At 37.9% G+C, this 25678-nt stretch overlaps 1 protein-coding gene across 2 annotated transcripts in view; it reads right to left on the bottom strand.

Moving 5' to 3' along the window:
- Positions 1-5951: 5951 nt before the first annotated feature.
- Stx7 (syntaxin 7) overlaps positions 5952-25678 on the bottom strand; it is a 38043-nt gene continuing 18316 nt past the window's right edge. The window contains exons 3-10 of one of the 2 annotated variants that reach the window (XM_004630266.2): positions 17373-17442; positions 15427-15520; positions 14673-14810; positions 13592-13644; positions 12881-12977; positions 11506-11578; positions 8645-8727; positions 5952-6210 (exon numbers count right to left, since the gene is read on the bottom strand). In XM_004630266.2, the coding sequence (XP_004630323.1) occupies positions 6118-6210; positions 8645-8727; positions 11506-11578; positions 12881-12977; positions 13592-13644; positions 14673-14810; positions 15427-15520; positions 17373-17442 (701 nt within the window). In that variant the 3' untranslated portion in view covers positions 5952-6117. The other variant, XM_023714236.1, reaches the window with a different exon arrangement.

The following is a 25678-nucleotide window of genomic DNA, read 5'->3' on the forward strand; positions in this document are numbered from 1 at the left end:
TTCAGTGGGTATCAGAAAGTTAAACTAGGTATCAGTAAATCTTAGTTGAAGCTAAATACATTTCTGTTACTCATCAATGCCAATAGGTTTTGCAGTTAGCAACTTCTGTCTGACAGTACTTACCGTAAACACTTAAACATCTGTGGTTTGGGTTGGCCAAAGTGAGAACTACTGCCCTTTCAAGTTTATTTAAGACTCCATTCAGTTCTAGAAGACTGTCTCTAAAACAAGCAGAGGTGTTATGTATGTAATACTGCACAGGAAATCTGGTTTTGCCTTCCACCACTTGCCTACTGGAATCCTACTAAGAGTAATTAAGTGGCCACTTCTTTAAAACCTGCCAGGAGGAACAGTTTCCATAAAAACCTATTTAATCTGTCAGTTACTTAGTTCTATTTTTGTATTTAAAATTAAGATTACTGTGAAAAATACTACTTTTCATATTGACTAAATGAATCCAAAACAAATGACTAAAACTGGCATATTTATATAGAATTTCAATTGTGAAGATTAGCAGGAGCCATTAAGTAGGTTTTCTTCTATATCACCTTTAAAAAAAATATTTGCCAAGGGATAGAACAGGGGTAAATTTAAAACACTTTAAGGTATTTTAAAAGAAGGATATGTAACGCACTTGGGTTCATTCTGATGAAACAGTAATCTCAAATTCTTCTTTGCTCTGTCCCTTCCTCCTAATGGTCTGCTCTCTTGGGAGTCTGAGACACTCCAGCTCTGAATCCAAGCAGTGCCATCTAAGTTCCTTTGCAAGACATTACACATCATACACCATTACTCAAGTTTGTTGCTTCTCTTCAGAAAGCACTGAGGTACTGGAAGCATAGAATTTTTGCGAAAAGAAAATAAAATTTAATTACTAGAGAAAAATGGATAAACAAAAGGTTGGTTGTTAAATGTATGAGGTGCTAACTGCCAAGTTATCTCAAGGGTTATGAATTCATTTTCTTTCATTCTTTCTTATTTGTGTGTTTTCTCACTCACCATTCTTTTCATTTTATAATGCTAAGTACCAAAATGTAAGCTTCTTGAGGATAAGGACCACATTCTTTGGGTTCACTTTTTTGTTGCTTTATAGTGATGGAGATTGAACTCAAAGTCTTTGTGTTGAGCTACATCCCTATTCTTCAGTTTTTTTGAACACTTGTTAAGTTTCCCAGGTGGACTGGAACTTGTGGTCCTCCTGCCTCAGCCTCCAAGTGCTAGTACTACAGGCATGTACCACACCTGGCTAACTCTTAAACTCCCTGTACCCATGTAAATTGCAGCCTGGCAAACGGCTACCTCAAAAAAGTGCCAAATTAAGTCAAGTGTTCACTGAGCTATGATGTGAGGGAAAGAAGCGGGTAGGGGGCAGGCAGGAAACTGCTAGACCCTGGGGCCTGAGTCTCCTGACACATAAACATCTGGTTGTGGTTAGAAAAAGTGACTCACTGCTAGAACAATGCTTCAAGTATGTTTTAATTTTTTATTTTATCAATGGATCTTTAACTGAAGAGGCTTCTGTCCGTTTCATGTGCTTTATCCTGTGCATCAGCGCTTCATCGTGGGCTATGGTAGTCTGAACTGTGTCACCACCTGCGTTTACACTTCCAGAATCTGCTTTGCTTTCTTAGCTAGTGCTGGCCAGCAGGAAGCACTTCTGTGAGAACTGAAGTCCTCTTTTCACAAAGGCTGCTCCAAGGCAGGCTGCAGACACCGACTTCATGGTGGCTTCCAAAGGTATTGCAAGTCACCAATTTTGGAGCCATTAGTAGCAGAGCCAGCAGTGACAGCTCCTTGAGCGACACATGAGGTCAGTGCCGTAGGCATAGAGAAAGCGCTTCAAGAGCGCCTCAACAGCGTCTAGGCCTGTGCCTGACATTCTCCCAGTGCTGCCCTGCAATGCCTTCCTCTTATTTCCCACACAGGAAGCTTCTAATGCCCCACATGGGAGGGAGATGGGGACAGAAATGAACGGAAAAGGAAACAACAAGACCCAAGAGCCCAGGCTCTTAAGAGAAATAAATCGTCTAAATAGCACATTGTTTCTCTGGTGTGAGAAATCGAAAGGGGAAGGACTAAAACGTGTATAGACACTGGAAAACAGAACACAATCAAATGGAAAGGTTAGAAAAGGGATGGGGAAGGAGAAGGAAAAGTAGGGAAAAGAACAGAACAGAAGAAGAAAAAACAGAAACAAAGCTTTTATAAATACGGAGAGGAAGAGGGGTTGAAGGGAGGAAAGGGGATGGGAAAAAAAAAAACAAAAAAACAAGATAGATTACATACAAGTATAAATTCCCTCTGATGAATGTGATCATTATGTATATAAAAAATGTAACCCCCAAACTAATCAAAATAAAACAAATTAAAAACAAAAACCCTCTTACATTCACAATGCGTGGAGTGGTGCTATTTTCCTGACTGCAATGTAAAAATCCTTAAGAGTCAGGACGTGGTGCCAAATGCTTGCAATCCCAGCACTTAGGGAGGCTGAGGCAGAACTGCACTCAGTGAGCGCTGACCTCTGAATAAGCAAACAGCTGGGGATACTGCTCAGCACAGAGGCCTGGGTTCAACCTCAGGCAGGTGGGGCAAAAGAAAAAGCACAAAGAAGGCAGGTTTTCTCTGTCTTGTTAAGACTAAGAATGAGATGCTGCTTCATGGAGTCCACTGGTTTTTGGAGAATCCAACTGAAGGAAAACAACCCTGTGTGAGGGGGCAGGGAGATGGCTCAGTGGAATAAACGCTTCCCTGGCAAGTGCAAGGGCCCGAGTTCAATCCCCAGTTCTGGAAAAAAAAAAAAAAAAAGAAAAGAAAAGAACCCTGTGTGTTGAACACATAGTTTAGATAAGCAGTCTCTTTCCTATCTCCTTGGTATTTGGAGGACACATATTCTTAATCATATGGGGAAAATGATCTTATCTTCAGTGACTGATGAACTATGTTAAGGTAGTTAAGCAGAGATATCACGAATTTGGTCAAAGTGGAACACTATAACACTATCAGGTCACTGTTCCCTATAAATCCAGTAAGTATGTTTTTTTGCTAACAGAATAAACTGCTGTGGTGGGCTGACGAGGTCTGGAATTTAAAGGTTAGCTTTTGTTTTCAATAAATGAAACTGTGAGAACACATAATATTTTTTCTTTAGGAAAGGAAGATGCTTGATGTTCTTACCAATGATGAGGAACTTTCACCACATTAAAATGAATTAAAATGCCAGTCACCTTTCAACTTCCCCAATAAATGTACTTAACCCTACTTTGAAACTTTAGCTATACTACAGCATTCTGTCCAGGTAAGAGATACATTCAGTTTTAGCTTTCATGAAATAAGTGCTGAATAAGTTACCCTTGTAAATTGTTCTTAGCTAGTAAGGCGGACAATGACTATTTTCTTTACAGAGGTTTTATTTTTTATTATGATGTCAATTTTTCTACATTAACAAATCAAAAATACACCAACTACAAAAACTATTCTATTTACCCCTTGCTAAATCACAGATCTTTTTCAAGGAATGGAAAGCCTTCAAAGTCATTTTTATTTTCATTACAGTTTTCTCTAAAAGGCTAGTAATCATAACACAACATTTGCAGACAAGATTTTACTATCTTTAACAAAAGCAGCGAAGACACTGAATGACCCAGTGACGGGCTCCTCGAGGGGCAGTGCTGCTGGTCCCCAGTGCAGATGGTGATCGTGTGCTGAGGGGCCCAGCCGGGGACACTGTCCATGCCTGCTGTCTGTGGCGGGGCTGCAGCTGTGCCCGCACACACACCTATCTCATAGATCATCAGGCCTGCTGAAGAACACCACCCTCTATCAAAGTGGCACCACTTACTCTTTAGCTGTCAGTCACTGTATAAAGCTGAGACTTTGAAAATACTCAGTGACTAACAAAAGAGCTAGACAACTTCACTCTGTCCTTTAAGAGCCTGGCTCTTCAGCTGTGCTGTTCAAAGACATCTCTTGAGCGTGATACAGTAAACACGTGTCACTTGATGATGAAAGTTCTTCAGTTTGAATCAAACAGATTCAGACTCACTGTCCAGACATGAAAATTTACATTTTATGTTCCACAGTGCAACCTTTAGGTTTCAATGCAATTCTAAAAATGATCTAAAACTATTCTTTTTCATTTAAAACTATCCCTTTTGTGTTCCAAATATTTTGTGTACATTCTGGTCTCAAAATTAATGCTGCTCAAAAAAATATACAAACCATTAAAGTTCCTGTTCAAATCACTGATTGGCATCCCAGTTAATTTATAAATGACTGTATTTCAAAAAAGGCACTAAAATGCCAATGATATTTTCCAGTGCTTTTATTGTTACTCAAAATTCACATGAAATAAACAAAAGTAAATGCACTTGGCCTCTATGAGAATAAACATTTTACAAAGCAGAACACTGAGGAAGAAGAGTGAACTGATCTATGGATACCAATGGTGCGCGTATGCAGCCAGCAAGCCGCGCGTGTCCCTGTGTACTCACTCACAGGGAAGACCATGTGCAAGTGGCCTGGGCCAGGGAGTAGGTGTATGATTCTCTGTGCACTGCCCATTCTGTTTGCGAAGGCAATTTCACTCTAGCAGTACAAAGTTTCCAAGTTCCACTCACAAAAAAGTTTTCTACAATTCTTTTTTGGGGAAAAAAAAGTTTTGCTGACATGCAAAGCAGTTGCTATTTGTCAGTGACAAAAATGCTTAATGTTCTCAAAATAAAAATTTTGAGTAACCTGGTGATCAAACAGATGAAGATCGTACACAGCCACAGCGCATGTGGTTACACCTCCGGTGTAGAGATTTCAGTTAGCACAGCACCGAAATGTGAAGTAGTGATGGTGCCCAGAATGCACAGTCCACAGAACACAGACCTGTGCGGACACCTTTTTAAGTCTTTTTTATTTTGGTTGCAAGGATTCAATTTATTTACGTACTTCATAGTTCATTTGTTCCCATGTGAAGCTCACAGCTTGCCATGTTAAGCAATGTCTTCACTACCAAACTGCTATATAAGAACATTAAAAAATACAAACTACAAACTAAGTTAATCAATCCTCTTTACAGTATTCAGATTAGTGCCTTAAAACAATTTTTGATTGAAAAAGGCAAGGGAGTGCCTGGCAGACCTCCAGTTTCTTTTCTAATAAAGCATGGTACAAAATGGCATAGAATATAAGCAGCACAATTTAAGTACCAGGTGCTCAAAAACAGTGACAGTAGGAAAAGTACAGTCTAAAAGTAAGTCTGACCAAAAGACACACATGGAGCCATTACTCTTTAAGCATAAGGAAAGTGAATAATGGTCCACAAGCTCAGAGGGTACTATTAGAATAGTTCAGTGGAATAACAAGTTAGACTGCAGAATCCAAACAGAGTAGAAATTGGTATGGATTTTTTAATATTTTCTCTCCAAATTGCATTACACATTTATAGTAACTACACTTCTCTTAGTAAATATCAGACTTTAATAGACCACACATAAGGACAATCTAACCTTACTATTTTTACTCAGCAATCTATCACAAATGCTTAATATATACACATCAGATGCGTAAGATATACCTGAAAAGTATTCATTAATTTTATTCAGAGAAAACAGGGGTCTCAAAAAATCAAATAATAAAAATGAAATAGATAATTTGTGTTACTTTAAACTAGAAAATAAATACAAACAGATGCATTAAGTTTTTAAGTTACTGAGAATATTTTTTTTGCTGGTCCAAATAAAAGAGGTTTTAACTGCAGTAACATAAATCTGGTGCATGTTATACAGTGACAGAGAAATGTGCACATCATATGCATAGCTATAAGTTTATTAATTCCCAAAGTCAAACAGGTAAATAAATTACAAATGAAAGCCATGTGCAATGTGGACAGAAACCTTCTAGTTATTAAATTAAAAAGCATGACAGCTATGCCAGCAATGATACTTAGAAAAACTTTCACTTATTAGAAAATATCATATTTAATCCAAAGGAACCCCTTTGCCCCCATAAGAATAAGTGTGGGAACCATCCTTTGCAATAGCTTTTAAATAATAATAAAACCATGATTACAGGCATCTTCCTACGTGATCTAGACAACATAGTACAGCGGTCTGCTTCTGCATGACTTTAGGATTTCAGTCCCCATATGAGGAGACCGACAATCACAGCTCCAATGACAAGGACAAAAATGATGATGCACAGGGTTTTCCTGGATTTGCGCTGCAGATGTAAAAACAAAAGACATGTTTACAGACTCAGTGGTGCCGCCATAGCAACTGAACAGACCCCGGCTAGCGTCAAGAGCAGAATCATAGCTTACTGCCCTCAAAGCTTTGGCTGCCTAGTTGTTTCTCAAAAATCTACCACATCCAGGGTACTATATCATCAAAAAATATTCATGAAGTAGTGCTGCGGTTCAGTGGCAATGTTACATACTGCTGGCAAGTTTTCTGGGGGTGTAATGATGCTTCAAAGAAAAGAGAAAGGAAAACTTGGCTGACTGAAGCACAGATTGAGATTACCTAACAGCTTAAAAGTTTAGAAAGTTTTAAACTTTTACCAAAAAGTTACTGTTAAAAATGAGTACTTTTAAAGGTTCAGCAAGTAAAAACATTTGGCAACATTTACTGAAGTAAATTAATTTCAAAACTGTTTCTATTCTCTGATAAAGGTATTCAAAAATGTCAACACAGAAAGTAAAGCCACAAAAGTTAACAAAACTATAAAGCTGTCATTCAGAACACAAATGTTAAGAGCTTTGATTCGTTCTTCATCCCTGGTGTGTTTTCTTTAGAGTCTTGCATAACTCACACCAACAAGCAGGAGTCCTTTTTCTTATAAAGTAGAAAAATATGTGAATTTACTTGTGTAAAAAAGGAGTACTATACAGTTTACAAAAGACACACATCAGACTCCAAAATTACCCTGAAAATCATGAATACTTTGAATATTCCACATATTAATCTAACTTTTCAACTGAGCGTTCCTCAGTTACTAACCACAATTCTGCTGGTTTCAATACCATCACGCATAAATATTTTTCCCACAATCCATCTGATACCAACGACCTATGCATACAGCAGCTCTTTTTCAGGCACCACTGACACCCCACCACGATGTACTGTCCTCCTGGAAGCTTTTCCCTAGGGCGGGGTAATTAAGTCCTTGGATGCTACCACAGTGAGTACTGCCTAGTTATCTTTAGTTCACTGAGCTATTCAGCAGCATCACGGCTTTCAGGGCCTACACTAAGCACCCATCTTCCACATGCAGCCGTGCAGAAGGCCGCTCCCCTCCTTAGCCCCGTGTGGCCTCGCACTTATCCTCTGGCCCACAGGAATTGAATGTGGAGGCCGCTCCAGACCTGCTTGGGAGGCAGGCGGCTTTTCCCCAGCGTGCCTAGAATCTTTTCCTTCCACAAGAAAGAGAACAAATGCAAGAGCAAAACAAAAAAAAAAGTAAACTCAGTCACTGATGACCGCCCCCCCCCCAAGTTCCAGCAACTATTCGCCAACAGTCCACAAGACTCCTGGCCTTTACATTTTCACGCATATGCACACGGACAGTGCACATGTTTTCAGCTATTCGTGAGACCCACCTAAAGTCCATGACATGGCAATAATAACGCTGCTGAGCTGCTTTCTGATTTATATGCACAAAGCTGGTAAAAAGGAGTCATTTCATCAGGGAACACGTACTCCTGAATGTGCAGTGATGTGGCCAGAGAAACAACAGCACTGGCAGGAAAGGTGACTCGCAGGTGAATGAGGAAAGTGAGACGCAATGGAGACGTGCAACATGCCGACAGAGTATTAGCTCATAAGAGAGCGGTAAAGTGAAAAAGCAGTAATTAAGATTTTTGTTTCTTTTTTATTTTTATTTTTTTGGTACTGGGGGTTGAACTCAGGACTTACTGAGCTAATCTCCCTGTCCTCAAAACAATAATTATGAAGGACAAGAAACAAATAATTCTTTAAAAGAGAAATCAAATGCTATGGGCCTGGCTTTATTCATGCTGTACACCAAAGTTCTAAATATTATAGGATGCATTAGTAGATCATATTCCTAATATGTGTACAGTGTTTAAAACATAATTTGTATTGGACAATTATATACAGATTCCTCACATTCTCTTGAGTCACTGAAGAAACAATCATTCTGAAGAAGGGTCTGCACAATTCTGACAGATTATCAATTAACAACATTCTAAGTTAATATAACAGAACCTGAAGAGAGTTTTGTAAAATAAGCTATGCCAATTTAGTTAACATGGCATTGACAACAAGAAAGAAAAGTTAAACATAAAGGGTAAAAGATGGATGAAAAGCCTATCAAAGGGGTTTCTGAATTGGAATGTCACAATGACATCTCAAAAACCTGGAGTTGTCCACTGCAGCCTTCAGCACTCTAAACACTATTACATCTACTAAACTTCCAGTCCTTGCTGGCCACTAACTGCTTCATCCTGGAGAATAACAGGCTAAAATCAATTTTAAGCTGGCTGTGTATTTCTAACCCCTGCCTCTTCCATGAGATTGTAAAATTAACATCTGCAGCCACTTTAAACATGATGATGCCCTAGAAACTCACAACCCACACACCCTGTAAATTCAAATGCTTCACTTACAAGGAAATGTGTTATAGTCAACATTACCTGATAATTCGCTGCCCTGGACAGCTGCTGATTTGCCTGCTGAACATGTACCTCTGCGCTCTCTACATTGGCTTCTATACTGTCTTTAAAAGATAAATACACACATAAAACTGTTAACATGTATTGCTGCTCCAAAAACAAATGTCTAAATATCATTCAAGGTGATTGCAATGCTCACTATTCACATATTAATAATAACCAAGTTCAATTTTTAAAAAGCAGATGTAACTCTTCTTTATACTATCTCTCGGGAAATTCAAGCAACACAAATGTTTGGGGAAAAAAAGGAGCATGATAATCTTCATTACAACTCAATTCTAGTTCTACCCCAAATAATATGGTAACCCTACAATTGCTAAATCAGTATCAGAGGAAGAGCTCATCTATCTCAAACTCTGTAGCTTGTTCTAAGTCAAGATCAGTGAGCACAAAGGGAGGCCACCCACCTTCTTCCTATCACATGGGAAAAAATGGTACCTTGAGAGTCTTCAGAGGGAAATAAAACATGATCTAAATGCTAAAATTTGGATGGATATTTCTCAATTTGCTGATCATTTCTTTATAAATTCAACATGCTTTAAAGCCATTACAGCATAATACCTATGTTCAACGAGTTTGCATTCTACAAAGGCCAGTTTAGTTCTAATAATGTGATTAAGGTGAACAGGGACTAACGAGTGGCACTTGCTCTGCAGCTATCCCCAACCCTCCAGGGGCCTGCATAGCTCCCAGGTGGCTGCTTCCCTCCCATTCTCCTCTAACTTGGAAGTGGTGCAGGGGCTACTCTGCAGCATGAGAAACTTAAGCCTCTTCCTCCTCCCTACCAACTCTCAGTTTTGAAGTTCATTCAATTAAGTTCATTCTACCAGCTAGGTTGTGGACATTTTTGGGTCTCATGGTCTTTAATTTCTTGAGCATCTTAGGCCCAGACTCACTGACTCTATTCAGCACATCTCTTACAATAAAGACTGGTGGGCTGGCGAGATAGCTCAGCAGACTAAAGCACCTGCTTAGGCAAGCTTAGACAGGCGCAGGGACCCAGTTCGATCCCTGGTACAATATGCTGTGCCAGACCCACCCCAGGGCAGACTGAGCTGGCCAGAGTCCAGGCATAGTGGTGCACACCTATAATCCCAGCACTGGGGATGCTGCAAACAGGAGGATCATTATAAGTCCAAGCTGTGTAGTGAGACCCTGTAACAACCAAATACATCTAAAAAAAAATTTTATATATATAGACTGGTAACTCCATTATCTAATGTCTGACCCTTCTAATACTCAGGCCCCTCTACTTCTCCATCAGACTTTCTTTAGAGACTGTTAACCCAACCTCTCTGTTCTAAGGTCACAACCCAAAACATACAGGTGCTCCTTGACCACAATTTCAAGAGTCTTACACTCCGACCATCTGCTATCGTCACAGCTCAGTCTAACGCCTGCTCTCCAATGACAATCCTACCACATTCTCACTTTCCCTCACACACTTGAGTCTCCCTTCCCTTTTTACCTTGCTTGGACTCCATAGGCATTACCATCCCCATCTTGATGCACCTGCAGCACCCTAGCCTCTGTAGTTATATTAATATGTCAAAAATCCATGCAGCTGAACACAGATGCAAAAGGAGTAAACTTACATTGGTTTACTTCATAGTAACACTTGACTGCTGAGAGTAAATCTACCTATTTCTCTAACAGATAAAAGACCGTTGTGCTCCCCTCTTTTCTCCTCCAACTTCCTCTTTCCCCTCAGGCATTGTCACTGTCAACCAGAAACCTGGACTTCCAGCTCACTGGAGCACAGGAGCAATCAGAAGGCATTCTGCACTTTCCCCTAGTTGATCATCCAGTACATGCAGAGCCTGAATGGTCTGACCTCTCGTGTGATCAGGAACTGCACACACACGTAGGAAGAGCCTATCCTCCATCTGTGCACTTACTCCCAACTACATAACGCAAAGACTTCAGTTTAGCCATCTTTTCTCACTCATCATCATACTGAACATATCCAAAAATTTCTGCCTTATCCCCCTCTAAAACATCTATAGGTATATACTTTACCATCTAACAAAATGGCAATAACACGCTGCTACGAGATCAGTTCAAAATCTTAGTGTCACTCCTGAATTAACTATTTCTCTCACACTCACTGCCCATCAGTAAATCTTCTGGCCCCACATTTTTAAAGTATGCAGAGATCCATCACTTCTCACTACCTCTGGCTTCCACTGTGATGCAAGCCGACAGAACCACTCATCTAGATTACTGTAGTACCTTTCAAGTGTTCTGATTGATTTTGATCTTGCTGCTTTACATGTATACCAAATCCAGCAGGCAAGACAGTATTCAAAACCTATCCCAGTTCATAATACTCTGTTCAAATTCTACTGCTGCTTTACATTTGTTGTTAATACTAAAAGTTCTTACAGTGAGTGCCTGAGGTTCCCACATGACACCACCCCATGACTTCAGACAAAAACACGACCTTCCTCTTGCTCTTAGCACTCAACAAGAGGGCCAGGTATGTTCCTCCCTAAAGGCCTTTACAGTGCTGGTGCTTCCACGTGGAGCATCTTATCTTCTTTGGTTTTTGCTTCTACGAAGGCTTCACTAAAATGCCACCTTGTCAGTAACACTTGGCCCTTTCTTCCATAGAAAGCAGTAATGTCCTCTACCCCAGAAGTGTCCCTGGCCTTCTTTTCCACATAGCACTCACTTATCACTATTTATTTGCCTATATTCTATTTTTGTTTTTAAATAATTTCCCTTCCCCCAATTACAAGACATGAAAGGGAGCAGTTGCTACTGCAGTAAGTCACATGTAACCTCCTCCCACCCCATGCAATCTAAATTAGTAGACTTACCTATCACATCTCCCTGTTCATGAATCATTGTTCCTAAGTGTTTAAATATTTCATTAATATCCATAATATCAGCCTAAGACAAAAAGACACGTATTATTATACATTATTAGAAATTTATGCCCACATCATAAAGGAAGAAAATTCAAAGATCCAAACCAGAACTCATATAGGTGATGATACATTTTGATTTAATGTGTAAATTTTAGAACTACTGGGAAAACTTTTCAGTGTAAGCAACCCTAATTAAAGGAGTTTTGAATAACAGCCCCCAGTTCTCTACAATAAGTATGTGACATCAAAGGTACATGTGAGGCAGAATGGAAATGATCAAGCAGTACAAAGAGTTGTGGGCTTGTGATTAAACACATGCCTTTGGCTTCTAGGTGTAGGCGATCCAACCTAATACTTCTGTTGCCAAAAGAGTAGGTGTTTACAAGAGTATAAATATGCTTATGACATTTCCAGTCACATACTGATAGTTTAAAATGCCAAAACATTACATATAAATTTAAAGTCTCAAACTAGAAAATTTGAATATGCAGTGTGTTAGTGAATTTAGATTTCATGACTGAAAGAATTTATGTTTACTGAGGAAAGAAATCATAAATTTACTTTTCTTCAATGTATAACTATTATTTTTTCCAGTTAAAAAGTAACATTGAAATATTCTGTCAAGGGGCTGGGACATTTTACATATTCATCATAGGCCTTCATTTCCCCATCTATAAAACAGAGACCATAATGACACAGCTAACTGGTCACAGAGCTTCTGGGATCACTGAGGTAACTAATAAGAAATTCATCACTCAGAGCCCGGCACTCTGAAGGCTCCTGACACACCACACACACTGTTAGTTATTATTAGCTCACTTCCTTTTTTTTTTTTTTCATAATTTTATTGATAAACAAATAGCAATGAGACAGTTTCAAATCAAATCGCTATATTAGCTCACTTTCTAAGAACAAGGCAGTTTTCACAAGAACCATGACTTAACAAATCCTGTAGGTCTCTCTGATGTTATAAACATACTGAAGACAAATCAGAGACCTTCCAAGTTGTTGTACAGTTTTATTCATGCAGGTATGATATTACATGCCATGCGAAGCAATCTAGTCTTGGCCAGATACTGACCTATAAATTATTATTTTCTAATACTAAAGTGATTTAATTGAATTAAAAGAAAAAGCTCAGGCAGGGGAAACATATTCTTCTCTTCTCCTAGCATAGAAACTGAAGAGATTATTATGGTTCCAATTTATACATTAGAAACGCTAGTAAATTTAACCCTTAGTTCTCTTTCTTTCTCAGCATTATCGAAGCTTGTGAGCAGACTCACTAGGACAGCCGCAGCCCAATTCTCTAAGTGAGGCTTACCTCAAGCTGCCTGATAGAAGACTCTCTCTCATGAATGAGGCGGAGGTCATCTTCTGTAATCTCATCATCTTGCACTTGTACTTGAGGCTGTGTTTGGCTAATAAAGAGAAAGAATATGAGAAAAATTCTGGTATTCAAAACAACAGGAATTGCTGCATACTTAAGAAATTCTAGGTAGGATGTACTGCTCTTCAAACTCAAGGAACTGCTCACCTTAAAAAATGCTAAGAATTCAAAATTTACTCTCATTTTTTAATTGTCCTATTATTTTATCTTGTATGAGTTTAGTTATTTCATTACTGAAAACCGTATTTGGCAAGTGAGTTTCTTCTCAGCTAACATAAACATCATAAGGAAGTGAACCATATGAAAAATTAAAGCATTAAATATTTAGATAATTTACTATAGAATAAATTTTGAAACATATTGCTTTAAAATTTATAAAAAACACAAGACACTTACGCTATAATATACTGAAAGCTTTTTCTACTCCAGAGAACACAATTATTTACGGTATGGCATGGTGGTACACACCTCTCAGTACCCGCACTCAGGACACTAACAAATGAGGACTACAAGTTTGAGGCCAGCGGGGCCTCCACATGAAGTTCAAGGGCTGGCTTGGACAACACAGCGAGACCTTGCCTCACAACTAGACAGAACAGAGACAAATGTTATCTTTTGATCTACAAAATAATTTATATTTCTTACCTTTCCCAGGATACAAGATTCCTTTCTTTGGAATTGTCCTCAGGAAAACCACCCTGATAGTTTAAGAGAGAACAAAGAAAGTAAGGACAAGAAAAGATAAACAAAATTCACATTTTACTTTAAAATAATCTAAATTTATTTATGTTTTTGAGATGTGCATGTATGTACTTATCTCTGTGTACACAGACAAGAAAATTTCTTATTCTAATTTTCTAGGCCAACTGCTTCAAATAATAATAATGTGATATTTTGAGCTAAGTAATTCATTAAATATTCTCAAAGACCAAATAATAAATCCTAGCCAAATATTATTATTAATCAAATAAATATTTGGTTAAAATTTAATGTAGTTGTGGAACTTCTACACTAAAAAATAAGAAAATAACTCATGCCAGGTGTGGTGGCATATGCCTGTAATCCCAGCACTTGGGAGGCTGAGGTGCAGGAGGATAGCTAGGAGTTTGAGATCAGCCTGAGTTACAAAGTGAGTGGAAGGCCAGCCTGAACTGCACAGCGAGGCTCTGTGTCTAAAGAAAAAAATAAAAAAATAAAAATAAAATTATATAGATAGATAGATAGATAGATAGATAGATAGATAGATGAATATAATTAAATTCTGAGGGAATTTAACATTATATTATCTGAAAATTTCACCTCCACTCATCCTCTTATTCTCTCCATGCCCACATGCTATGTTCCTGTTGGACACGCTGTATACTCTGCTCAGCTCCACTGTGTCTCTTCTGCTTCTCGCAGTATGGCACTGTCTGGTTAGCAGGAACACGGCAGAGAGCTATGGTGCTGACTCGCTGTCAAAAACTCCCACCATTCCACTCTGAATCTTTTCTGACAGTTTCCATAGTGTGCGAGGTTTGCAATCTGTTGCTCCACGACCCAGGCATGATAACAATATATAACCATCGCCCTTAAAAACTGATCAGAAAAGCCTGAAAATAAGCATTCAAGTATGGATTTTCAAGACACTCAGATGTCTATGACTTAAAAATAATGCAAAGCAGATTTCCCAGAGGCCTGGAGAGAACAGAAACTTTGTTCTCACAATACTGTGTGAAGTACTTACCGACACTCTGGAACTGGCTCTTACTCGGGCCACAAATTCCTTCTCTCTCTCAGCGGCTTGCCGCTGGACCTTCTGAAAGTTTGTCAGTGCTGTTGTGAATTCAGCCACTAAGCGATCCTTCTGTATTTTCCTTTGACGCTAGAGGAAAGGGGGAAAAAAAGCCTATTAGAATCAAGCTGGCTGACTATTTAATTCTAAAAATATTAAATCCCCAACTTACTGATTTACTCTCAGTAAAATTTTAGCTATATGTTCAACCACTGTGCATATTTACCTTGAGACAAAAGGCTCAACTTCCTATATTTCTAACCTACAATGTTTGTAGCAGCTAGGAACTAGATCATGATTTTGAAGTTATTCTAAAGTAATTCTCTTGGGGATGGGCAAGTAAAATCTACTCTTACCTATGTCATATCTTACGTCCATTACATAGCTATGGAAACAAACACGTGCCCCTGGGCAGCCTGCCGTGGTGAATGTGCCTGTGTGTTGGACAGAGCCAGGCCTGGAAGGCCAGGAGCAAGTACCCTGGAAGCACTTTACAGGTCAAAGCAACTGCATGAAAATCATTTTTGCTTTACTGACCCATAGGATACTACCTGAGTAATTGAACACAGGTTTGCATTCTGTGAACTACTCTTCAATAGGATTTATCTGCCCCTTAACTTTCTTTTTTAGTATCACAGTTCTAGGAGTCTACAATGCATTTGATTTCTTTCACATCCAGTACATCACGTGTCTTAAAGGTTAATACCTGTTCACTGGGGGTGGTGGGTAGAGATCCAAACTCTTTAATGTACTTATCTGTTTCTTTGGCAAGTTGGTTAGTATACTGCTGCTTCTGTTGCCTGAAGTGAGAAAACACAGGTTACAGCCAAAGAACTGCTATTTCTTTGTGCTACAACTCTGCCACTTTCATCAGCCCTGATGAACAGCTTCAGAAAAATCACCTTTTACAAAATCTTCATAATTTTAGAGTATATAAACTATAAAACTGCTTGAAGTTTTATAAACCGGTTCTAAATTTCCTGTCAAAACCAAATTTTCATATGCTATTTTTGATAAATATTAAAGTTTTTCATTCAGATGCAGTAAACAAGCTTATAGAAATATCATTAGCCATTTAGAAAAGAAGGTAATTCAAGTCAGGAGGATTTAATTGTAAGTGTGAAGTGCTGGAAATGCGGAAGCCTTTTATCTAACCTCACTTAGGTGAGCTGAGTGAGTAAGCTCAGTTGCCATGCACTTGGCCCAGCTCCTGGTACATCTGATCCCTCTTATTTCTCTACATTTATATCCTATGAATACTGTAAAAAATAGAGGATGTAATCACAGTATAAATTTACTATTATTTAAGCATAATTAATAGCATTTCCTTGTAAGGGGATATAAACTTATCCATACCCATATCTTCCTAATTAATGTAAAAAATAAAAACTATTTTCAACTAAAAAATGTGATGCTGAAAAAAGTAAGCTTGCTTTAAGCTGATGCTTTATAAACAACAACAACAACAACAACAACAGTGCCTCTCAGGGACATTAGCTCTCTCCTTTTAATCATGTGCTGGCCACCCTGAAGGGACACTGTAAGAACATGCGTAAGTATCTGTATGGAACTAATACGCAAAGAAATATAAGCTATTTATACTCTTATTTACTGAATATCCTATCTTTGATGTGTTTATTTAAATATATGGAAATAGTAATATCGTCAAAGTTCTAAAGACCACAATGATAATGCTTACACACATAGAATTTCCACTACTAATAATAAATGTTAAAATCATACAGTTTCTTTTCATCTTCATTTATTTTAATAAATGAAGATGTATTTATAGATTTTGGACATTCTATCTACTGAAGAAAAAGTAAAATATAAGTTACAAGCAATTGCAAATTCTTTAAATTCTACTTCTTAAAAATATGAATTGTTATTATCTATTTCTTCTTTGCAATTTTCCTTCAATAGCAAGAGCTATCACTTTGGAGATACCACATATTAGCTATATGCTACTTGAAATTTGTAAGCAAATCAGCACTGAAAACATAAGAGTCAGGTTGTAAATAATTTTGGGCAAATCATCAATCCCTAAAAACATACACTAGGCATAACATTTAGGTATACTAGAAACAGTGCTTTTAATCTACCTCACTCCAAATAGATGAAAGGGCATGTGAAAACACTGTCAAATCTGTGACATGCTACGGAAAGGTACAGTTACTATTCTAACAGCATCTTAATTTACTGGAACATGTAATGCATCATTTCATTATAACTGTTTCATAACAGAAGCTACTGCTTTTTGAAATTGAAAGATGTGGGATTTAGGGACGACAACTCACAGAACCTGGCAAGTGCCACACCTGAACCTAGTACAAATCTGTCACTCAAAGGATAGTCACCTATGAATATAAATCACATAAATTGAGAAGAATGAATCCAATTTTTAAAAAGCTGTCTAAAACAACCAATTTAAAAAGCATAAGAAAGACCAACTCAAAAAGGTTTAGTTTGATGGAGTAAGCTAGCCCATCAAAAACATCCTCCTACTTTGGGCAGGGTCAAAACTACATAACCATACGGTACAATGTCTAGGTGAGGTAGTTAAAAAAAAAAAAACTTAACAAATTTCCATAGTAAACACATTCTAAAAAAGCAGTGTAACAGTAACTTTTCCTTTTGCAGTTAAGTACTTACAGCTGTTGCCTCAATTCAGGTGAGTCTTGAGGTGTTCCAAGTTGATTCAGTGTCCTTTGTATTTCCACAGCTATAATAATGGAAATTAATGTGTAATTTTTATAAATGTTATGGACATAGAGGTAATTAAATTAGAAGCAACCAGGTAATTAGGCAGTTAAAAAGGAAAAATAGATAACGATAAACAACTCTGCAAAAGAAAATGAAATGATTTAAATCTAATCAGTAACAAAAATCACTTAATTATGAAAAGAATATTATCATGTAAACTGTACTTATTACCCCCAAACATTGTCATCGTTCCTATTCCATCAAGATAGCAAATACACTTAGGGGCACACAGAATTGTACTTCATTTTACTGCCATAAAATTTATGAGGACAGGAGGCCGGGGAGATGGCTCAGTTGGACTAAGCACTTCCCTGGCAAGTGCAAGGGCCTGAGTTCAATCCCCGGTTCCGGAAAAAAAATAAAAAAAATTTTGAGGACAGTAAGACAAAAGATATATTTCATTATAATATACCCCACCTCAAAAACTTTCACTTTACAGCATAAAAGGAAATATTAAAGTGAAAGTGAAATATTTCTAGTTAGTATATGTGGAAGTTAGTATAAGTGAAAAGCTTAAAAATTACTGTTTTCATGTATCTATAATAACTGATCATTAAAAGCAAGATCATTAAAGGATGCTAAAACCACAGATCATTCATATTACTTCAAATTATTAGCATGCAGATGACATTGAGATAATAATCACAGATATAGCTGTTCAAAAAAAATCAAATTTAGTACTAAGAATGAGACAACTTACATTAATCTCATAGGATGAGTAATAAATGAAAAGTAATAATATGGCTTACATATTTTTTCTTTGTTCAAATATATAACCTGAATTAACTATGAAGAAAAAATATCAGACTAATCTAGACTGGTATAATCTACAAAATAACTGACCTGTACTTTTAAAAATGATTAATACACACACACACACACACACACACACACACACACAAATACAACAAAGAGCCAGTGTTTCATTTTTTTAAACTTTTGGTTATATTGAAGATTGAATCCAGGACCTCATGCACGGTAGCCAAGGGCTCCATCACTGAGACACATCCCCAGTTCGGGGGGAGGTTTTCCAATTAAAGAACAGAAGCACTCAAAACGCTAAAACATCAGAAGATACAGTGTGATTTCTTTCTTTCTTCCTTGGTACTGGAGTCTGAATCAGGAAGGTATAAAATATGATGGGAACAACTACAGAAATATGAATATATAAAACATGTAAAGCAAATGTTGAAAAATGTCTACAATTGTACCCAGGTGGAGTCACTGTATCACGATTTGACCTTTGCACAGGTTTAGAATATTTAAAGAATTTAAGATGAAAAGTCAAGTGATCCTAACTCATGCTAAACTCATAATCCTGATGTCTACGACCACTGCGCTAAGAAAAGGGCTCTTAACAAAGGAAGGTCTAAAGCTTTATGCATGTTTTCATATCAAATGTCAAGTACACATAAAAATGAAACCCCATCCCACAGAACTTCGACATTTCTAACAAAAAGAACTTCAACATTTCTATCTTAGCCTCTCATTCTTTTTTATTTAAAATAAGTGGTTTATTTACATATCTTAAATGTCTTTTTAGTAGTCATTATTTACTTAATCAAGAGAATGATAAAATACTCCAGAATACAGGACTTATGTTCACTGAGGATTAAGTAATAAACACTTCTCGCAAGTGAAACCTAAAAAAATATAAATACTGAAGAGGCATCAATCATATAACACCAGTTAGTTTTCAAATAATTTCTTCTTGCTGTTTTGAGAGTCAATTTTCCTTTTGTAAAATGGAGAGGTTTTGCTTTTGTTTGTTTGTTTGTTTGTTTTTCATGTATTTGGCACAAGGTCTCACTATGCAGCTTGGATTTGTAGTGACCCTCCTGTTTTCAGCCTCCCCAGCACTGGGAGTACAGGCGTGGGCCACCACGCCTGGACTTGGTGGCTGGCTCAGTGTACTCAGAGGTGGGGCCAGGATGGCATGTGGTGCCAAGGATTGAACCCTGGTTCTTGCATTGCCTAAGAAGGTTCTTAGCCCACTAAGCTATCTTACCAGCCCTGATGGAGAGGTTTTGTTTGTTGTACTTAATTATGGCTCTTTTCAATCTCAACGGATTTTTCTGGACTGCCTTACAGAGGCATAAAGCTTTTCTTTTTAAAAGAGAGTATGTTAATATGCTGATAATACAAAACAGGCTTCTGTATAATAAAGGCACGTATTTATCTCAAAGCTAAAGGATTTGTTTTTTAAAGTTACATTAAGTGATGAAAATAGCTTAATAAATTACAAAGTAACAATGACTAAAAACATTTTTGGAGAAAAACAGAACCCTTCCTCATATCACACAGCAAAATAAATCTTTAATAAATTATTTATTTAAATATTCAAAATTGAGGGTTACAAATAGTGGAATAAAGATAGGTAGCAAAACTCTCTTTCTGGGATGTAGAAACAAGAAACCTAGAAAACAAGTTAGCGAAGAAAAAAAGGAGATCTCTGGAAACCAAGAAAGCACTGAGTACAATCTAGAAACCACAGAGAAACTGGATAAATGGAAGACAAAGATGACCACTACATACTGGAAAAGGAAATGAATCAAAGGGAAGAGAGAACAATTGTAAATATCTATGCATTAGATATTGGTACAAACAATCTTCTGAAACAAAAGCTACACTAAAAAGGACGGCTAAACACCACTGCAATCAGTGGGGAAATTCAAAACCTACTTTCACCATTAGGTCAACGATACAAAAAGTTCAACCAAAAGTGAAGAGTTAAAGCACATCACTGAACAAGTGAACTTAACAGATATCTACAGTGTTTCATCCAACAGCAATAGAATATACATTTTTCTCAACGGCACAAGGAAGTTTTCCAAAAAAGACCATAGGCTAGGCAATGGAATGAAGATAGAAACCAATACCAACAGAAGTCACAGAAACAATGCAAATATAGAGATTAAAATAATAAATTATTAAAAATACATTGATTGAGAAGAACTCAAGAAAGAAAAAGTTCAAATGATAATGGCAGCACAATATGCCAGTAGCTCTGGGCCACAATGAGAGCAATTCTAAGAAGGAAGGTTGTAGCTGTAAATGCACATATAAAAAGGATAGCGCAATCCCAAGTAAATGACCTAATGAAGATGTACTTAGAGGTACTAGACAGACAAAAACAGTCCAAATCTAAAGCTAACACAAGAAAGGGAATTATAAAGATCAGATAATGAAATTAAGATGAGATGAAAACAACACAAATAATCGATGAGTAAAAGTTGATTCTCTGAAAGGAGGGGAAGGGGATCTGTGGATGAGGGGAGACAGGAGGGAGACAGGATGGAGATGTGATATGTATCTGTGCAAAGTTGCCAAAATGGATGTGCATCACAAACATACATTAATAAAAAATGAGAAAAATATGAAAACAAATTACTACATGGAAATAATAAACACATACTTATTACATGATCTAATAATATAATCTTAAAGTGAGGGATAAAATATCAGCTAAGCATGATACAAAATTAAAACCATGGAGGGAAAAACTGACCAACCTGACTGCATATGATTTAATGTTATGTACAACACATGTACACACATTACAAATGTAAGCATATGTTGAATGAAATAAATATGCATGGAAGAAAACAAAGAATATGACAAAGAAAGAATACTAAAAAAATAGGAAAAAACCTTCCTACAAATAGGTAATAGAAACAACTCAATAAAAAGTGGACAAAGGTTATAATCTTAAAATTTACATGAGTAAATAAAAATTTGAGAATTTCAATTTCATTAATAATTTACTTTTCATATACGAGAGAGGTAAAAAATAATGAAAAGTAAGTGATGTAGCCATTACAATCAAATATCCTTAAAACAAAAGTAGAGATCACATAACGTATAAGAAAGAGACAATATTTAACATATGAAGAACTAGGATAAATGAAGAAGTCAGAAAGTCCCATAGAAACAGGCCAAGCACAGGAATTTTAATAATAGTCATGAATACCCTGACAGCCCCCCCACAAAAAAAGAAGAAGACTAAAATCTAACCTTGGAAAGAATACACAGCCATAATATATAAACACTGCATAAATTACCTAGCTTTCAGGAGCTAAAGAGAACAGCTTCTGTCGTGACCAGTGGGGTCTAAGTTCACCACATGGTGATGTCCCTATGTTTTGAGCAGATACACCTGGCACGCCCTACACAGACGGTGACTCCAATAGTGGCACTTCTCAACACAGGACTGATTTATTAGGACAGGGCATCACAATCTCTGTTCCAATTTACCTTGTAAATTGTTAATGCGGCAACTGCTTTTTGTTCTGTCATTTAAAAAATACAGAAAATGAGGAGTCTGCTATCAACTGGATGAGGCAGTCATATAACCTCTTAGCTATATGTCACTTTCTCTAGTACAGTTTAGTTTTCAAGCATCTTAATCATCTCTTAGAGATGCTCATGATATACTTGAATTAGCATAACTTCAATATTAAAGCATTCATGAAATATCAGAATTTAAAACTTCTGAATTACATAAATAATTATTTAATCTGATTTCCATGTAACAGTTTCTTAACTTACTGAATAAATAGAGCTAGGATTAAGACAAAATGAATTTCTACAAAAATATACTGAATGTTATTTTTTACATCACCCACAATTTTGACTTATTTGTACCATTACTTACTTCCAGAAAGGTAACCTGCAAGAATACATTTTTCAAAACAGAAAGAAAACACCATTTCTGACCCAAAAAAGGGCTGAATTATTGTTTCAACCAAAACAAAACAGTACCCTTCCTGCCTCTGCATGAAACCTTTCTGTTGCACATGGGTCTGCTGCCTCCTAGTGGATTAACGCTCAAGATAAATGCTGTTCATTAGAAGTGTAGACATGAGTTGGGGGCTCTGACCTCATGACGTGAAGGAAGGAGAGAGCTCTCAAGGGTGCTGACAGGTGAGAGGGGCAAGCTGCATGCACCATGGTACCACTGACACTACAGTTCATACAACTGTCTTTCTTTAGCCACAAGCAAAACACAGCCCCTTTCCTGAGAAAATACTGTACCTCACAGAAGAAAAAAAAAAAAAAAGGTCAGTATAACTCTCAGATGGGTGAGATTCTAACTCAGTCTCACCCTTATCACCTGAGGAAGAACAATTTAATGCTGACATACAAGTAGACAAGTCAGATGATCTCACTGGAAACTCACTTCTTCCTCTCTATGCTTTGGGTGTCTACCTAAGATCTTCAAACTGTACTGCTTCAAGAGGCAGATGCAGAGAAATCACCTATTTTTCAGTGGTTATGAACGTTAACTGAGGACAACACAGGGAAGCACCTTGTACTCAATATAGTAAGAGCTCAGTAAACGAGATCTAAAGTAGGGAGTGTTTTTCTCCTAAAAATCAAAAATAAGCAACACAAGCATGTTCATTAGGGCCAGGGATATAGTAAAATATGCTTATTAACACATTTTAATTATCTATCATGCACTATGCTTGATAGGACTATAACAATTCATGATGCACCATGAGAATTATAGAGATAATGATCAAATAGTACCAAGTGGCCCAAGAGATTTGCCATAATTAGGAGGGAAGAATAGTTGCTTCCTGACAATCACATGTGTCTTGCAGGTGCACACAAGTGATACAAAAACTCTAACAGTTTTAAAATCAAATCTTTTCTTATCAAACTATCTGTGCTAGGCTATCTCGCTGGGATTGCAATAGGTTGTACCCAGTTGTTTGTTTGCTTCTTACACAATCACATTCTTCAGGGCCCTGTTACTGGGCTTCACGTCTCTGTATCAGAGTAGGTAAACTGAGCCGGTCCAATAGATAAAGCATGGGCACTAAACATCTTCACTCAGCAAGATAGCTTCTAAGGCTCTGGGCATCTAAAAATCTAAATTGTTGTTTATATACAGTAAGATGTACTTTTTTATTATAATGTCTTCCAGTATCATCTTTTATTAAATAAGCTACACTAGTGTTAAACTGCCCTAAATTTTTACTTTCTTGACCTCTATTCCTTCCTACCTCTGAGATTTCTGGGAAGAAGACCAATGGGAGCCTTAAATGTTCCTGATTTGGACATTTCTTTAAGGAATCAGACTGGCTGTAGGAATTCTGTGCTAAGAGTGGGAATGCATGAACAGGGACTTTGCCCCTGGAGGAGAGGTCCCCAGTGAGCCTCTTCAGTCTGGACTTCCTCATTATCTATCAGATCTCCACAGTTTGCAGTGCTGTGCAGCCTGTGGAAACAGGTTTCTCCCTGTTCAGCTCACAGGACAGAGCACAGACAGAGAGCACCTTTGACAGTGGTCACAATTACTGCTCGGGACCACAAAGTCACAATGGCTACTTTTGCATACTTCCCTGAGGGACAAATGGAGGCTTGGAATTATGGGTATCACCCTTTTGAGATTTCTCATTGACTTTTCAGGAATGGGCCATCCTCTCCCACCAAGACTAAACAAAAACCCCATATCCCAAGGGCTCCAAAATTCAAAACTTTTCAAGTGGAAGCAAGATGGCTAAAGTAGAAAAATTCCATACCATGAAACTCTCATTTCATGCACAATATATTATATGAAATTACCTGCAGGCTATGTGATAAGGCATGTATAAAATGTAATGAATTTATGTTTAGATTTGGGACTAATCCCAACCAAAGTTTCCTTATGTTTTTAAAAAAATACTCCAAAATGCAGACTCTGAGATGGGAAAGTTTGTGATCCTGAGCCCTTTCAGTAAGGTACCCTTAGTACGCACCAGGCAGAGATGATCCCAGCCTGAGTGAAGAGGAACAGGCAGTCAGCCCAGGTAGGTAGACAAGGAAGGCTCACAGTCATTCTCAGGAAGCTGACAGAGAGACGCCTACAGCCATAACAGAAGGAAACCTGGCTACTGTGCCGCATCCATGGAATGCTAGATTTATGTGCATGTAGAATACAACAGTTGTGGGATCAGAGATGTTTCCTCCCAGGTTTCAGAAGACTTCTAAGACCAGGCTAGTGTGGCCTGAGAGCACAGTGCATGAAGCTGTAAAGGTCAAACCAAAAGGGTAGTGAAGACCCCTGGACCTTGAAAAGCTAGAAATGTGGAACATCCAAAGCAAGCTGCAAGGAGTGAACCAAGTGAGCCCAAGAGAGAGGTCATGAGGGTTATAGTCACCAGGACTGCCAGAGAAGAAGGGCCACCTAAGCCCCTTGGAATAAATCTCTTGTAACAGATGGCCCCAGGTGCTGAACAAGTAAACACTGGGATTTAATGTCTTCCCTGTGGTGTTTCAGTCTTGCTTTGATCTTATTCCTTTCTGTGCCCACTTGCTCCCTTTTCAAATAGAAATTTTCATCCTCTGCCTTTGTACATTGGAAGTCTTTAACTTGCTGTCTTAATTACTCTTCTCTTGTTGTTGGGACAAATACCTGACACTCAAACTTAGGGAAGAAAAGGTTTACTTAGCTCACAGTTACTGGAGGTTTCACAGTTTAAAGCAGCCTGAATTATACAGCAAGACCTTGGAAACTTATTTGCTCAGGAGAGAGGGTCAGTGCCTCTGTCTTCTCCAAATATCTCCCCCTTGCCTGGGGCGGCCTCAATCATAGACACCACTGCTCCATGCTACATAGTCTGTAAGAGGGTCTGGAGGAGAGGCTGGGGTGCGGCCATGTCCAGGATGACCCCTTCTACACCTTCAAGGGAGGCGCTAGCCTTGGGAGGGGGGGCTGAGCTCACGCTGCCAGTTTAACCCTTTGTGCCTCTCTGGCCCCGCCCCTCAAGCCTTGCCTGCTTCTCTGGCCACGTCTCTCAAGACACTCACTGCTCCTCAAGCCTGGTCTGCCCCATGATTTATATGAGGCTTTGGGGGGACAACTAGACACAAACCATAACACTTGCTTTTCATTTTAACAGGCTTACAACTAAGAGTTTGTTTTAAATCTCAAGAGTAGACTTTGGACATGAACTTTTCTGCAATGCTGAAACTATAAGGACTTTTGCAACTCTTAGAGATAAACTATATGCATTTTTCATAGATATATACACATATCTCTTGGTGTCCCAGGGTAAAATGCTATGATTTATATCTGTATTTTCCCACACAACCTAATGGCTTCACCTCTGAAATCACATCTAGCTATCAACTCACCAGTGCACTAATTCACTGATATGTATTACACCTCCATATGCTAGTCACCTCCCCAAAGCCCCACCTATGAT

This window comes from Octodon degus, unplaced genomic scaffold (genome assembly GCF_000260255.1).
Source record: "Octodon degus isolate 3935 unplaced genomic scaffold, OctDeg1.0 scaffold00034, whole genome shotgun sequence".
Classification (NCBI taxonomy): Eukaryota; Metazoa; Chordata; class Mammalia; order Rodentia; family Octodontidae; genus Octodon; species Octodon degus.